Raw genomic sequence first — 16909 nt, 5'->3', positions numbered from 1 at the left:
TAACCATCATTTAATTTCATCCTGCGGAAACAGAGTCGCTGTACGTGTAAGAGAGGGTATGCTGGTGATGGCAAGAAGTGCACTCTCATTAATCCATGCCTGGAAGAGAATGGTGGATGCCATGTAATGGTAAGAAAAATATCAATTTATCATAGTCTCCTACTTTCATTTCCAGGATCTCTGATATTAATTTGTATTTGTTAGCCTCTGCTTCAGTATTCAGCATATTTATGAAATAAGTTTGGTAGAAAGATTTTGATGCATCAAGATGTCTTTGGTCTCCCCGGTAAATTATTTCCAACCATTTCTCCTGGAAAAGAGAAGATAACTTTTCTCACAAAGATCCAACATTGTCATCAAGGCTATTTCAAATCAATCAACAGTATTAAAGCAGAACAATCCCTTACCCCTGGTCTTTCATATCAGAAACTTATATTTTTAATGGCTCCTCTTCTGATACTTGAGCAAAGAACTGACCGAACACACCTCCCCAGCAGGTCTGGCAGCATCTGTGGAAAGAAAGCAGATTGAACATTTCAGGGCTGGTGACCCTTCTTCAAATGGAAGTGATGCTAGCCCTAACAACACATTTTCAACCTTCCAATAGAGGTGAAATTTTGTAGTAGCTCTAAATTATGCTCATAAAATTTCAGGGTGGGGGAGGGTGTGGGGGCAAATAGCTCACCCCACCCCTCTATTGCCTGGAACAAAAGTGGGCAGCAAGACAACAGGCCAACAAGAAGCCTGTTCTGCTACCAAAACACATGACGGGTGGCCTAGGTTGGTGCAGAATGGGACTTCTGGTCTTCAATGGGTCAAAGTTTAACCTTTTGGAGTTGCTAATCAATCTGATTGGCTGGCAAATCCAGTAGTTCTGACAGTACAAGAGCTTTCCTGTGGGCAATGCTGGGACTGCAGGCAGACCCAAAAGATTCTGAAGGGTGGCAAGGTTTTGGATAGGTAGGTTTTGGCAAATAACAGAAGGGTTTGATGGAATGGCAAGACAGTCCTTAATGTACGTGTGGGTAAAATGGAGAGGATCTTCTTGTTGGGCGAGAGGAGCCACCAAACATAGTACTTCCTACCATCTTAAATATATTCTTTACAAAATGGGATTCCCTTTACTGCCCATCTGTCTATGCCATCTGCTTTTTGGCACAGGCAATGTATTATTGGAAACAAGTGAGCTTTCATCCAGCTCAGTTGACCTGGAGTTATTTATTTACATATCAAAGGCCGGCTGCCGATTTCAGCATCCACCCATACTCTGTGCTATGGGGGTGAGCTCCGGGGTGGGTGGGAAGCTGGTGAGCTAACCACCTGACCTCTAATACAAGGCCCTTTGGAGCATATAATATCCAATCATGTGAAGATCCTTGAAATATGATCTGTAAAAGCCTTTTTTAAAAATTTGTCATTCATTCCCTTTTTTACATTAATTCCCTTCAAGCTTGCAATGACACAATAGTCAGGTCGACCATTGGTACGCTGTATGCTTTGCTAACTGTTTCTCTAGTAAAGAGAAGGGAGAATATGGGGCCTTTTCTGAAATTAAGTAGTACCACATTGTGTAGTTAATCATCTATCATCCAGCCAAGAACTGTGAAGACTACCCAATAAGGGTTGATAAAAGGATGTGAAAGTAAAGCTTGGGATACGAAAACCTGTGTTTGTGGTTGGGAGTTCCTGCCTAAATTTCATATGTGTTAAATAAAACAAGAGGCCTGTGAAAACCATCATGAAAGTTAAATGTTTCTATCTATAGGCTGAATGTGAACCTACTGAGAATGGAAATCGAAAGTGTACCTGCCTTAAAGGCTATGCTGGAGATGGGATTAAGTGCTTTGGAGACATTCTAACAGTAAGTAAAATATAAGTCAACACTGTAAAATCTAATTTTGAAGAAGTAATCCGATTACTTTGGCAACTCTTAAATACCTCAACCATGTTATTGTACCATGCTCATCTACTTTGTCATTTGAGGTTTCTCTATTTATCTTGAAGGAGCTGGCATCAAGTGCCTATTTTTCAGGATTCAATAACTGGCTCAAGGTATGTACTCTACATTTCATTTTTAACTTCAAATATAAGTTAGAAATAGGAAGATGTTCACAACTTTTTTTTAAACATCCACACTTTCGTGTAATTGAAATCTTCCGTTTTTTTTTTCCCTTCTGAGTATGGTTATTTCTTGATTTTTAAGGTTCTATTTTGCATTATTAATGTGATCTTTCACCTTTTGCTTTCTGCTTTCTGTTATGTTGTTAATTGGCAAATTTCACTGAAACCCAGCTCCGTCTGTCTCTGATGGTGTTCTCTCATCTATTTCACTGCAATTACCAAACTTCCTTAAGCCAGCCAAAGGAATGTTTTCACAGATAACAGCAGCCAGGATTCTTGATCTTCTCAATTCCTTGAAGATAATATTCATCTTTGGAGAAGAAACACAATAGTTGATAGTGATCTGGCCAACTGTTGTACAGAGCGCCTTACCTACCTTTCCAGTGAAAATGGGGGTGGTATTACAAAGGGTGACAGTCTTCAACCAAGCATCTTGCACTCTTTGCACATTGAATTTTACCCCCAGTCAATGTATGGTATTCAGCACAAGTTGTTTCCTTATGAAGAAAATAGAAAGAGAACCACCGTAGAAGCTCCAGTCATATGAAACAACAAATATGCCTTTATTTGTACTAGTAAGTTGTTTCATCATATTACAGATCACAATAAAGTTTCACCTTTCAATCAGTAAAGTCATAGAGATGTACAGCATGGAAACAGACCCTTCGGTCCAACCTGTCCATGCCGACCAGATATCCCAACCCAATCTAGTCCCACCTGCCAGCACCTGGCTCATATCCCTCCAAACCCTTCCTATTCATTTACCCATCCAAATGCCTCTTAAATGTTTCAATTGTACCAGCCTCCACCACATCCTCTGGCAGATCATTCCATACACGTACCACCCTCTGCATGAAAAAGTTGCCCCTTAGGTCTCTTTTATATCTTTCCACTCTCACCTTAAACCTATGCCCTCTTGTTCTGGACTCCCTGACCCCAGGGAAAAGACTTTGTCTATTTATCCTATCCATGCCCCTCACAATTTTGTAAACCTCTATAAGGTCACCCCTCAGCCTCCGACACTCCAGAGAAAACAGTCCCAGCCTGTTCAGTCTCTCCCTGTAGCTCAAATCCTCTAACCCTGTCAACATCCTTGTAAATCTTTTCTGAACCCTTTCAAGTTTCACAACGTCTTTCCGATAGGAAGAAGACCAGAATTGCACACAATATTCCAACAGTGGCCTAACCAATGTCCTGTATAGCTGCAACATGACCTCCCAACTCCTGTACTCAATATTCTGACCAATAAAGGAAAGCATACCAAACGCCTTCTTCACTATCCTATCTACCTGCGACTCCATTTACAAGGAATTACGAACCTGCACTCCAAGGTCTCTTTGTTTAGCAACACTCCCTGGGACCTTACCATTCAGTGTATAAGTCCTGCTAAGATTTGCTTTCCCAAAGTGCAGCACCTCGCATTTATCTGAATTAAACTCCATCAGCCCATTGGCCCATCTGGTCCAGATTCTGTTGTAATCTGAGGTAACCCTCTTCGTTGTCCACTATACCTCCAATTTTGGTGTCATCTGCAAACTTATGAACTGTACCTCTTATGCTCGCATTCAAATCATTTATGTAAATTATAAAAAGTAGAGAACCCAGCATCGATCCTTGTGGCACTCCACTGGTCACAGACCTCAACTCTGAAAAACAACTCTCCACCACCACCCTCTGTCTTCTATCTTTGAGCCAGTTCTGTATCCAAATGGCTAGAGTACTTCTGATGAGTGGCTTAAATTTTGCTTTCTGTACAAGAACCACTAATTGCACCAGGAATCACATAGACAGGAAATTGTTACATGATTCAGGATGGTGAGGATACGCAAATGTTTTTCTAACAATTTTTTTCACATATTTGCAATAACATGCTAACTGCATGTGTAATTGTCACACTTTGGAATTGGAAAAATAATAGTGTTTTGATTTTTTTTAATCTTCTAAATCCCAAGCAATCTTCTAAATCTCAAACCCCCCCCCCACCACTCCAGTTACAGACTCCACCCCCACACCCAGCTCCACACCCACACCGGGTCCCGGCTCCCAGCCCTGCCGAGTTTTCACCATCCCTCCAGACCTCCCCCTCACTGAGGACGAACGATCAGTCCTCAGCAAAGGACTCACCTTCATCCCCCTCCGCCCACGCATCAACGAATTTAATACACGCCGTGACGTCGAACACTTCTTCCGCCGCCTCTGCCTTCGAGCCTACTTTTACAATCAGGACTCCCGCTCACCTTTCGAGGACCCTTTCGCCCACCTCCAACTCACTCCATCCACTGGAAACCCTGTGTTGGCCTAATACCAGTCCTCGATCTCTTCATTTCCAACTGCTGCCGGGACATTAATCACCTCAACCTGTCTATGCCACTCCCCCACTCCAACCTCTCACCCTCACAACGTGCAGCCCTCCACTCCCTCTGCTCCAAAGCCGACCTCACCATCAAGCCAGTGAATAAATGGGGTGCAGTGGTAGTTTGGCGCACTAGCCTCTACACTGCTGAAGCCAACTCGAAGACACCTTCTCCTATCGCCCCCTCTACCATGACCATACAGAACCACATCACCTCAGAAGATCTCCCACCCACAGCTTCCAACCTCATAGTCAAGGATCCCCGCACTGCCCAGTTCTACCTCCTTCCCGAAATCCACAAGCCTGACCACCCTGGCCGACCCATTGTTTCAGCATGCTCCTGCCCCACTGAACTCATCTCTACCTACCTCGACACTGTCCTATCCCCTCAGTCCTCCCTACATATGTTCGAGACACCACCCATGCCCTCCACCTCCTCCAAGACTTCCGTTTCCCCAGCTCCCAACACCTCATCTTCACCATGGATATCCAATCCCTCTACACCTCCATCCGCCATGACCAGGGCCTCCGAGCTCTCCGTTTCTTCCTCTCACAACGTCCCCAACAATACCCTTCCACCAACATTCTCATTCGTTTGGCTGAACTGGTCCCCACCCTCAATAATTTCTCCTTCGAATCCTCCCACTTCCTCCAGACCAAAGGGCTAGCCATAGGCACCCGTATGGACCCCAGCTATGCCTGTCTCTTTGTTGGCTACGTAGAACAGTCCATCTTCTGTAGTTACACAGGCACCACTCCCCACCTCTTCCTCCGCTACATTGATGACTGCATTGGTGCCACCTCGTGCTCCCGCAAGGAAGTTAAACAATTCATCAACTTCACCAACACATTCCACCCTGACCTTAAATTTACCTGGACCATCTCTGACACCTCCTTCCCCTTCTTGGACCTCTCCATCTCCATTAATGACAACCGACTTGACACCGACATTTTCTACAAACCCACCGACTCGCACAGCTACCTGGATTACACCTCTTCCCACTCTACCTCCTGCAATCCCATATTCCCAATTCCTCCGTCTCCACTGTATCTGCTCCCGGGAGGACCAGTTCTACCACAGAACACACCAGATGGCCTCCTTCTTTAGAGACCGCAATTTCCCTTCCCACATGGTTAAAAATGCCCTCCAACGCATCTCGTCCACATCCCGCACCTCCGCCCTCAGACCCCACCTCCAACCGTAACAAGGACAGAACCCCCCTGGTGCTCATCTTCCACCCTATCAACCCTTGCATAAACCACATCAACCAACGACATTTCTGCCACCTCCAAACAGACCCCACCACCAGAGATATATTTCCCTCCCCACCCCTTTCTGCCTTCCACACCCTCCAACAACCCGCCCTCCCTTCGTGGCACCTTCCCCAGTCACCGCAGGAATTGCAAAACCTGTGCCCACACCTCCTCCCTCACCTTCATTCAAGGCCCCAGAGGAGCCTTCCACATCCATCAAGGTTTTACCTGCACATCCACCAATACCATTTATTGTATCCATTGCTCCCAATGCGGTCTCCTCTACATTGGGGAGACTGGACGTGTCCTAACAGAGCACTTTAGGGAACATCTCTGGGACACCTGCACCAATCAACCACACCGCCCTGTGACCCAACATTTCAACTCCCCCTCCCACTCAGCCGAGGACATGGAGATCCTGGGCCTCCTTCACTGCTGCTCCCTTACCATCCGACGCCTGGCGGAAGAACGCCTCATCTTCAGCCTCGGAACACTTCAACCCCAGGGCATCACTGTGGACTTCACCAGTTTCATCATTTCCCCTTCCCCCACCTCACCCCAGTTCCAAACTTCCAGCTCAGCACTGTCCCCATGACTTGTCCTACCTGCCTATCTTCCTTTCCACCTATCCACTGCACCCTCCTCTCTGACCGATCACCTTCATCCCCACCCCATTCACCCATTGTACTTGTTGCTACCTTCCCCCACCCTCCTCCCTGACCTATCACCTCCATCCCCACCCCCATTCACCTATTGTACTCTATGCTACTTTCTCCCCACTCCCACCCTCCTCTCATTTATCTCTCCAACTTGCAGGCACTGTGCCTGTATTCCTGATGAAGGGCTTTTACCCGAAATGTCGATTTTCCTGCTCCTCAGACGCTGCCTGAACTGCTGTGCTTTTCCAGCACCACTCTATTCCGGAATCTGGTTTCCAGCATCTGCAGTCCTTGCTTTTACCTAAATCCCAAGCAAGTGTACCGTGTTTAAGAACAAGTGTCTTTGCGCTAATACATCCTAAAACCTATCTTGAGTTCGAGTCCACTTGGACTATTCTTGTAACATTTCTGAGTCTGTTGTAGACTCGTGAAATGAGATTGATTGCCATGAGTAGTCATCAACTCCATTACCAGTACTTCATGCAATTATTAAATTATTAAGGGCAAACTAGATGCAGCTTGTTTTTATCTAGAAATCCCTGTGATCTGATGTGTTACTTTAAAATGACACGTGTGATATACGCTTCACGTTCAAAAAGTCCCATGACCACCCCAATGCCACAACATGTGAGGATTCCAGCTTGTTAAATCGTGTACTTATTTGACACCCTGATGTAACAGTGATTTGATTAACTGTTTAAGCATCACAATGGATAGAAAATATCATGCTGAGTCTGTCCCAGTTTTGCAATCTTGATCAAATGTCTGAAGTTTTGATGGCTTTAATGAAAGCTCTCACATAAATTTTGTGAACTTCGATCCATACCATGCATGCTGAAGGAATTAGTGAGGGATCTCCTAGTTTTGGCATTTTTAAAATTTGGAAGTGTTTTAGATATGCTCATCACACATATTGCCTTTTGCTTGTGTCTTAATTATAATGAACATTGTTTCTAGTTTCTAACCTTGGCTTGACTGAATATTTATTCCTCTATTTTTTAATGACTAGATGATTGGCTACAAGGGGATTATTACATCCAATTAACTAAGCGGGTCAAAGGCTTCTGTCTGAGCACTGGATTGCTGTAATAGCAGAAACTTACACTTCAGTTCAGAAGGAACAGGGCACAATTATTTGAATGATCAAGAGAGGAATCTGAGTAAAATGCAATCATTTTGCAGTGTTGCATTGTGATCAAAAATGTAATAATTCATTTTGTACATGAGGTGATTACAGATTCATTTGCCCATTTCTGCACCCCTCCTTGTTCTTGAAACAGAAGTCCTTGCATAGTATGGAATTCCCAGCAGGAGCTAATATGACTGTTCTCGTGCCATCAGAGACTGCCATAAACAACATGGAGAAGGCTGCCATTGAATCTTGGGAACAGACAGACAGATTATTGTCCATAGTCAAGTAAGATACTTTTGCAAAAATAGTCTTATTTTCTTTAGTTTAAACATTTTATTGTCTGGTTTCACCAGTAGCCTACCAAATTCATTCAATGTGTAGCTAATCTATACCAACATTTATAATGCTCAAAATTGCCAACTTGTGTAAGTTTAGTTACATCAATACCGTCTGGGAATTGAGAGTTCTTGTCTATGTGGCTTAGCTCCACATAACACATCTGTTTGCATATTTACTTATAGTAGGGGCTGAATGATCTTTTATTAACAAGCCAGATGGACATAAGCATTTATATCTTATGTAATCAAATCTCTGTCGGAATTAATTTACACACATATGAATGCTGCATGTTCTGCAGAAAATTATGTAGAGTATTTATTTCTGGCAGTTTTCATATTTCAGTGTGACTGGTAGTTTTAACAAATTGACAAGAATATTTTGATTTCCACTATTTTTAACTATTTGATTGGGAAGGACCCTATGTTTCCCTTCATGTGTGGAAAAACACCCTAGATCAGTGTTTGTTCTTATTTATGGAACACAAAATATTCTGCTGATGATGCATTATCATCTTACTTTCTCACTTGGGACTTCATTCGTCAGGTGAATGCATTTGAAACACGTCATGTAAGACAGATGGTTTGCATTTGCACGCACCAAACTCCTGCTAATTCACAGAGTACCATCACTAATCCTCCATTTGTAAATATCCTGTTTGATGTCATATATCGCATGTGCAGATGAGAAGGAACTGTAGAAGCAAGTGACATCCTGAATGTTGAAGGACGTTAGAGCCTCCAGGAAGAATGACAGTAATCTGAGGCCCACAAAAGTAATACATGATGATTGTTGACAATATCAAGTTTATACTTACTGATAAATATAGCAGTTGAATATATATCTTTCATAATTTTGAAATGCAACAGAATAGGTGCTGCAGCATTATGTTAGATCCAAGTGTTAAATTGGAATCAATATAATGCGAATGAGATAGCAGATCATCAAATTAACAAAGTCTCAAATTCATCAATACCATGGTATATAGAAACCGTTTCACAGAGTTTTCGAATTATTCGCATGAGGTCTGTTGGTTCCATTTGCCAATATTTAGATCTCCACACAATATGATCTTGGGCAATTAGTTGTCAGCCATCGCAGCAACATGGCCTGCCCAGTGCAGTTGGCTTTCGTATGAGATGTGAGTGTCACTGCATGTTCCAGTATTTATTGCCTTTCCTCATTTGCCCATAAGATGGTGGTGAAGTAGTGGAGAGATTTTCCCCTGATTCCCATTGACTCTATTTTTGCTAGGGCTCTTTGGTGGTGCACTTAGTCAAATGTACCACTGATGGGCAATCACTGTTTGGAATTCAACTGTTTTGTCCAAGGCTGTAGTGAGGCCAGAAGGTGAGTGGCTCTGGTGGAACCCAAACTGGGCATCACTGAGCAGGTTATTACTGAGCTGTTTGACAGCATGGTTGAAGATACCTTCCATCACTTTACTGATGATCAAGAGTAGACTGCTGGAATTGTAATTGGCTGGGTTGGATTTATCCTACTTTTTGTGTACAGGACATACCTGGACAATTTTCCACATTGCCGTCTAAATGCCAGTGTTGTAATTGTACAGGAGGAGCTTGGCTAGGAATGTATTGGAAATGCATTGCACTGACTTGGAAATGCATTGCAGTTCCTTCAGTATTTCTGAGTCAAAATCTTGGAACCACCTCCATAATGACATAGTAGGTCTACTTACAGGACATGGTTGGACTGTAGGTGTTACTACATTCCAAGGACTGCAGCAGTTCAACAAGACAACTCATCACCACGTTCAGATAGGTTGTATGTCAAACGATTAGACAGAATACAAAAAAAAGCAAAGAATTCCTAAATGATTAATTAGGAGTGAAATCTTTGAGTATAAGAGAAATTTAGTCAAAAATATAAAGTTTCCTCCAGAGTTAAGCTCCTATCCATTTTTTTTTTGAAATTCTTTATAGCAGCTGCATGCACTTGACACTGAAGAGTATTTCAACGTGTTCTGGCTCCTTATTGGTATGCTGTCGGTATTCCTAAGGATTGTTCTGTTTTGATATATTGGTCAATAAACAGATTTTAGAGCTTCGTAGAAGGTTTATTTATATTCGTTCATCTTTTACAAATGTTTCCTGTACGCTGTGCAGCCACATACCCACTCAGAGAGTCTACGCATGACGATTGCTGTTCAGGCACAATGACTTTTGGTTCCCGAAGTCTCTGTCCCACATGGACTTCAGATGTCTGTGCAGCAACAGGAAAGTGAGAGAGAACATTGTTGTCCATCCCTAATTGCTTTTGAAAAGATAGTGGTGAAGTTTCCTCCTTGAACTATTGCAGTCCTCGGGGTGTAGTAACACCCACAGTGCAGTTAGGAAGGGGATTCCAGGATTTTGATCCAGTGACAATGCGATAGTTCCAAATCAGGATGGTGTGTGACTTGAAGGGAAATATGTAGCTGTGGTGTCCTCATGAATTTTCTGTCCTTGTCCTTCTAGGTGGTAAAGAGCATGAGTTTGGAATCTGTTCACCAAGTTTCCTTGATGATTTGATGCACTTCAGCTTGCAGATGATACACATTGCTGCCACTGTGTCAGTGGCAAAAAGAATAACATGTTCAAGTTAGTGGATGGAATTCCAGTAGAGTGGACTGCTTTGTCCTAAATTGTCATGTTAAGCTTCTTGAGTGTCACTGGAGCTACGCCCATCCGGGCAAATTGGGAGTGTTCCATCATTCTCCTAATATGCTTTGTAGATGATATTTCAGCACTGGGGAGACAAACAGTGATTTCATAACCTTCAACCCGATGCAATACAATTTCTAGTCAATGGTAATCACAAGGATGTTGTTAGTCGGGAAAAGGCAATGCAGTTGAATGTCAAGATGTGATGATTAGATTCTCTTTCAATGGAAATGGTCACTGCCTGACATGTGTGCACAATGTTACTTGCTACCATCAACCCAAACTTTTACCCTTGATTCCTATTGACTGCAGGTTTGCTTGAGTTTCTTGATGCCACTCTTCGTCAAATGCTACATTCTTGTCAAGGGCAGGCACTTCTGCCTCTGGAGTTTAGCACTTTTGTTCATGTTTGGACCAAGGCTGTAATTTGGTCAGGAGTGAAGTGATCCTGGCCAAATCCAAACTGAGTGTTAGTGAACAGATTAGTCCTTCAAGGTGTGTGCAAAGATTTGTAGGTTGGGTGCCGGTTGTCATAGTTTTGAGTATGTTCGCTAAGCTGGGAAGTTGACACCTTCAGTGCTTTGGAGCCTCCTGTGAAGTGCTGCTGTTCATGCCTTCTGGAATTTAATTTGTTCCATTTCTGCTGCTTCCAATTGCCAGTTCCGGTTGTTTGTTGTTATGACCACTATAATGGGTCTAGGTGCTGGTTGATAGGGTTGTGGATGAGTGTCATGCTTCTCAAAATTCTCTAGCTGTCCTATGTTTAGCTTGTCCTGTACAGAGTCTTCACCAAGAACAGATATCCTCGCAACTTCATCCACAGATGCCTAACAGACAAACAACATAACAAGGACATGCCATGACCTTACTCACTAGCCACACTACCATACATAAAAAAATCACAGAACTGACAGGTACACTTCTCCGAACTGGGATTCATGATAGCTCATAAATCAACAGCCACACTCAGACAACAACTCACCAGGGCAAAAGACCCTAAACCCATCATATGCAAGACAGATGCAATTTATAAGATTCCATGCAAAGATTAGATTAAATTCCCCATGGTATAGAAACAGGCCATTCAGCCCAAAAGGTTCACACCAACTCTCCAAAGAGCAACCCATTCAGACCTATTCCCCCACTCTATATTTGCCCTGACTAATGGGCCTAACACTATGAGCAATTTAGCATAGCCGGTTCACCTAACCTGCACATCTTCGGATTGTGGGAGAAAACTGAAGCAAACTCACACAGACAAGGGGAGAATGTGCAAACTCCCCACAGATAGTCACCCAAAGTGGGAATCGAACCCGAGCCCCTGGCAGGCAGCAGTGCTAACCACTGAGCTACCATGCCACCTGTAAAGACTGCATGAAACAATATATGGGGCAAACAGGCAGACAACTCGTAATCCATATCCACAAACACAAATTAGTCACTAAACGCCATGACCAGCAGTCCCTTGTAGCCATACACACAGAATATATGAACACAAATTCAACTGGGACAACACAATGATCATAGGACAAGCCAAACAGAGGACAGCTAGAGAATTTCTAGAAGCATGGCACTCATCCTCTGACTCTACCAGCAAGCACATAGATCTATACCCAATATACCAGCCACTACAATGAACAATCTGAACTGGTAACCGGAAGCAGCAGAATCAGAACCAAATAAATTCCAGAAGACACAGTACAGCAGCGCTTCACAGGAAACTCTAAAGCACTGAGGATGTCACCTGGACAGGTGATGAAACATCTGCAAATCAACCTCCCAGCTTGGCGAACATACTCACAACCACAAAAGATTATTCTTTTCCCAGTGCCACTTGATAGTACTGTTAACAACCCCTGTCATGACTTTACTGGTGATGAAAATTAGACTGATGGTGTGGTGATTGGCTAGATTGGATTTCTCCTGCTTTTTGTGGATAGGATACACATGAGCTATTTTTCACATTGTTGGACAGGTGCCAGTTGTTAACTACAACAGCTTGAGTTTGTTGGAGTCTGGGTCTTCAGTGCTGGAATCTTTTCAGGGCCCATAGCTTTTGCAGATTCCTGTATGTTCAGCTGTTTCTTGATATCACATGGGGTGAATTGAACTGGCTGATAACTGGCATTTGTGGTTCTGGATATTGAAGGTGGCGGCTGAGATGGATTATTCACTTAGTACTTCTGACAAATACTTCAGTCCTCACTTTTGCCCTACGTGCTGGGATTTCCCATCATTGAGAGTGGTGATATTTGTTGCCCTTCCCACCGACCTCCTTTCAGTTGTCTAATTGTCCAGCCAGTATTAGCATACAGTTGAGTTTCTTCCGCGAGTACAATAATCGTTATTATGGATATTCCTCAGTTGACAGCAAAAGGTGCTGCCTGCTTGATGGTCAGCTATCTTTTTTTCTTGGCTGGTTGACTGAGCTAAATGAGCCAAACGGTTGACCTTTCTTTTGCCGGCAGATCTTGGATTTTCTTGTCTTTCTCATCAAACTAATCCCTGTGATTCTTGGTGCTGAATTTGCCGATCTCATTGGATATATCCAGTACTGCAGTTTTCTCACTTTTAAAAGCCTATTGCATTTAATATGTGTAGTAAAACTTGCCTTGGAGGATTATGAACTTGCATTCACTGTCAATATAACAAGTACAGTTAATGTTATATGAACTAATAAAACAAATTGCAGTGTGAATTAGTAGCAATAATTCGCACTGGCAAAGGCAACATATCAGCATCATTCAAAGTCCTGTTTCCATTTATAATCAAGACACTGATCGCTTAATTGTGTCCATTCTCTTTTCTCTTTTAATGAAGAGAATGCAATAAAAGTGTCCCACAGATAATGAAGAGGAAAAGATCTGTTTTACATAAAAACTGAAAGAACTGTAGATGCTGAAAATCAGAAACAAAAACAGAAATTGCTGGAAAATCTCAGCAGAGAGAGATCAAAGTTAACATTTTGGCTCCAGTGACCCTTCCTCCAGACTCAGAAAGATCTGATCTAGTAGTTTTCTTAAAAAGAAACAGTTTCATTATGATGCTAATTATTTTCAAGTTTGTAACTGGTCCTTTGGGTTTTCTGAAGTATGATTTCCAACAATTGAAACAAAGCAAGCAAGCAAATTTACAACTAGTGTAATTCTAGCACTTGGTATTTTATAGGTCACATTTTATTATGGGTAGACTTGCTGTTGATGATTTAAAGGAATATGAAGGACAGAAGTTACCAACAATGAACATATTTACCAGGTTATTAATCAAGAATGAAAATGGCGTAAGTAAATTATCTCTACATTTCATGTTTAATATATAGTGTAGTTGAAAATTCCTTCCTAGAAAGACTGTAATATTTCATCCAGTCCCCTGCCAATGCCCCCAACACTCCCAGACTTGTCTTACTCATTTTAAGCATGGGACAATTTTCAGAAAATTTTTTTTTAAACAAAAAAGACTAATTTATCAACAAGGATTGAAATTTGAAACATATAATTTATATTGACTGAATTTTGATTTATCATTTTAAGGAGAGCAGAGTGCTGTTCTGCTGTGGTTAAACACACAGCAAAGTTTAGTTTCACCTTTCTCACTATACCCTCAACTCAGCCTAACTTCGTTGCCAAGAAACTTTGCTTATCAGGAATGTTTCCCACACTACTTCCTAAATGCTAATGTGGGTCAACATCCATCTCATACTATGTTTCCTCCTAACAAGCTTACAAGGATCCCTGAAGATAAACTTACAGTTAGAAAGAATTTATTTGATGCAATGCAGCCTATACCAAAAGGAAAAACAATCATCTATTCTTGTTTTGGATGTATTTTGGAGGATAAAGAAGAGGTTGTCATTTGTTGAAGTGACTGATTAAGTTGGATTGTGCGGATGTGTGACTCCGTAATCGGATCAAAATGCAGCTCACTTAATGAGAACATTCCACTAGTAGACATTGCTATGCCCAACGTGGCAGTAAAATGTCTTTAGATCATTGGCTTGTATTTGTTCATCAACAATTTGCATCACTGGTGATATCTGATGTATTGAATATGTTTGAATACAAGTAGCCTGAGAAGTAAGCAATCTGAAAGTTAGCAAGATTCTATCCTGTGCGTGAGACTAATAGCTTAACTGCCTAGATGATTGCTATTTCACTCATGTAAAAGTTTAGTCAATGAGCTCTTTGAGATTTTTTTTATCTTGTGCCTCAAGCCCTCATAAGTCATTCTGTCACTGTGCTACTCAGTGAGAGGTCTTTCTTCTCATTGAAAGAACAACCATAGCTCACCACCACTATTTGTTAGCTGTTCTTTGAGCTACAGTTGTGTGAATTAATTCCCTCTTTTGTTGTTAACAAAACAAACTGTCTGAAATTCTGGTCCTCCAAATGTTACCCAAAGAGATATATTCCACTATAAATTGTGGGATATTTGAATGGAGTTGGGGGAAGGGAATGTCGGCCACTAGAATCTGCAATGGGGGCTTCATCTATTCCCAACGGAGAGAGATGTGACAGGTGTCTGTTGTTGCCTTGTTGGGTCTTTTCTGTCCTGATTATACAGGTAAACTTTAAAGTTCTTAAATAAACTTTGATCTCGGGGAGTTCAGAGGATTTTCATAGGAAATCTAGCTTGGCAAAGTGGAAAGCAGACTATACACCCCTCACCTCCCTCTTTATTCCACCATACTCCCTCCTCCTCAACTCAAGAACTTTGGATGTTTAGCTGCAGGCTAGATTTGAACAAAGGTAAACTCTGCCCTGTTTTCAGCTAGGTGCCCGTTCAGATTTTCCTTTAGTCACAATGAGAAATTAGGGGACCAAGTTGTTTTCAATGCGATCTTGTCACAAGTGCCAGGGAGTACCCACTGGAAGGGCATTTGCTAGTTTTGAAGAAGACAGCTTAGTTTTATTATTTAAGGTGGTTAGCTTACAGTTATCAGATCATTCAGAGTATATAAAGGGAAATGAAGTGTCAAACACATCATTGTGAAGTTACTATCACTACCAATTTCTGCAAGTGGCCTATCAACCCCTTATGGTTGATCCCAGTCATAGTATTTTCATAGATAGCATTGCATTCCTTTAGCCTTATTCCAAATGAATTCACACAACACCATTCAAACACCACTAATTAATTTTATCTTCACTAATATGATATGTTGCAAATTTGTCCAGGCTGTAATAACCTGCCCTGATACTTCTATTCTTGAGCTATACAAGTTGCCTCTTTGAAGGAAGGTGCGGAGATGTTGTTTGCTTCATCATCTGGATCAATATTTTCAGGATTCCATTTTCAGATGGAATGGTTTTTCTCCATTCTTATTCTTTCCAGAGTTAATCGTTCCTAAACACCAAAGCTTCTTAGCAGTTCTCCATTGTAGCTCCCCTTTGAAGCTGAAAAAAACATCCTAGAACCATTGGCCCACTACACATCCTGGACTTGCATATAGTTGTTTTGTTGTCTGCATTTCGCCTGTGTGAGTACAGTATGTTTGAGTATTAGGAGCTTCTCACTTCAATTTGTGCCAAATTTAACTGTGCTGGCAAAATGCAACTCTTTGCTCGCAGCAGTTTACTTCATTTGGCAGTGGGCTGGGGCAAAATACCTTGGTTATGAAGTGACCCAATTAAATTGCACTCCTTTCTAATATAAATTACAAACTCAAATTATTCCACAATGGGTACATATATAAATTGTTTCATGATTTCAGTTTCTTTACACAATGGAGTGAAATTATTTAAACCTCTGATCAGATTTACCATGTTCGAATTGTAAAAATAACTGAAGTTAATGTTAACTTGTTTTTTTAAGAATCTGACAATCGGTGGGGCAAGAATTGTTATTCGCAATATCCCTGCAGTAAATGGATACATTCATATTATTGATAAGGTAAATTTTTTATTATTTCAAGTCGAGATTTTAGTAATTTTACATGATTTAAAAGTGTGCTAATCTCTTAAATCTAGACTAGTTTGGAAAGTGCTTTAGCAGAAAGTTATGCAATGGTTTTCAATGAGGGAAGGCTATCTTCAGGGATCTGTGATATTTAAAAAAAAGTCAATGAACACATTTCAAACAGGGATGATTCCCAGTTCGCAAGGATCTATCAAGTGTTGGGTTTTAATGCGTGGAGATATTTAGCCACCAAACCCTGCTTCCAAACCCATTCCCTCATTTTCTAAACATTTCTGTCGGCAAACAGAGAATTCTGCCTTTCATACTATATTTGGACCTGTCATAAACATTACATGACAAATTAAAACCAGTTTAATGGAGCTGTGTTAGATGATGCTGGGCCAGTGCTTTGCCTGACTTGACACATGTTGTTGTTTAGAAATCACCACAGTCAATAAAAAATATGCTTGTTATCTCTAGTGTACTGTATTAGCTA

At 41.6% G+C, this 16909-nt stretch overlaps 1 protein-coding gene across 1 annotated transcript in view; it reads left to right on the top strand.

Annotated features, from left to right (window-relative positions):
* stab1 (stabilin 1) overlaps window positions 1-16909 on the top strand; it is a 287180-nt gene that overhangs the window by 128518 nt on the left and 141753 nt on the right. The window contains exons 26-31 of the mRNA XM_060835476.1: window positions 34-129; window positions 1766-1861; window positions 2005-2052; window positions 7668-7804; window positions 13687-13798; window positions 16330-16407. Coding sequence (XP_060691459.1) covers window positions 34-129; window positions 1766-1861; window positions 2005-2052; window positions 7668-7804; window positions 13687-13798; window positions 16330-16407 — 567 coding nt within the window. The remainder of the gene's footprint in view (window positions 1-33; window positions 130-1765; window positions 1862-2004; window positions 2053-7667; window positions 7805-13686; window positions 13799-16329; window positions 16408-16909) is intronic.

This window comes from Hemiscyllium ocellatum, chromosome 14 (assembly GCF_020745735.1).
Source record: "Hemiscyllium ocellatum isolate sHemOce1 chromosome 14, sHemOce1.pat.X.cur, whole genome shotgun sequence".
Classification (NCBI taxonomy): domain Eukaryota; kingdom Metazoa; phylum Chordata; class Chondrichthyes; order Orectolobiformes; family Hemiscylliidae; genus Hemiscyllium; species Hemiscyllium ocellatum.
The sequence above is the reverse complement of the archived record's forward strand: the minus strand, read 5'-3'. Positions and strand labels throughout refer to the sequence as shown.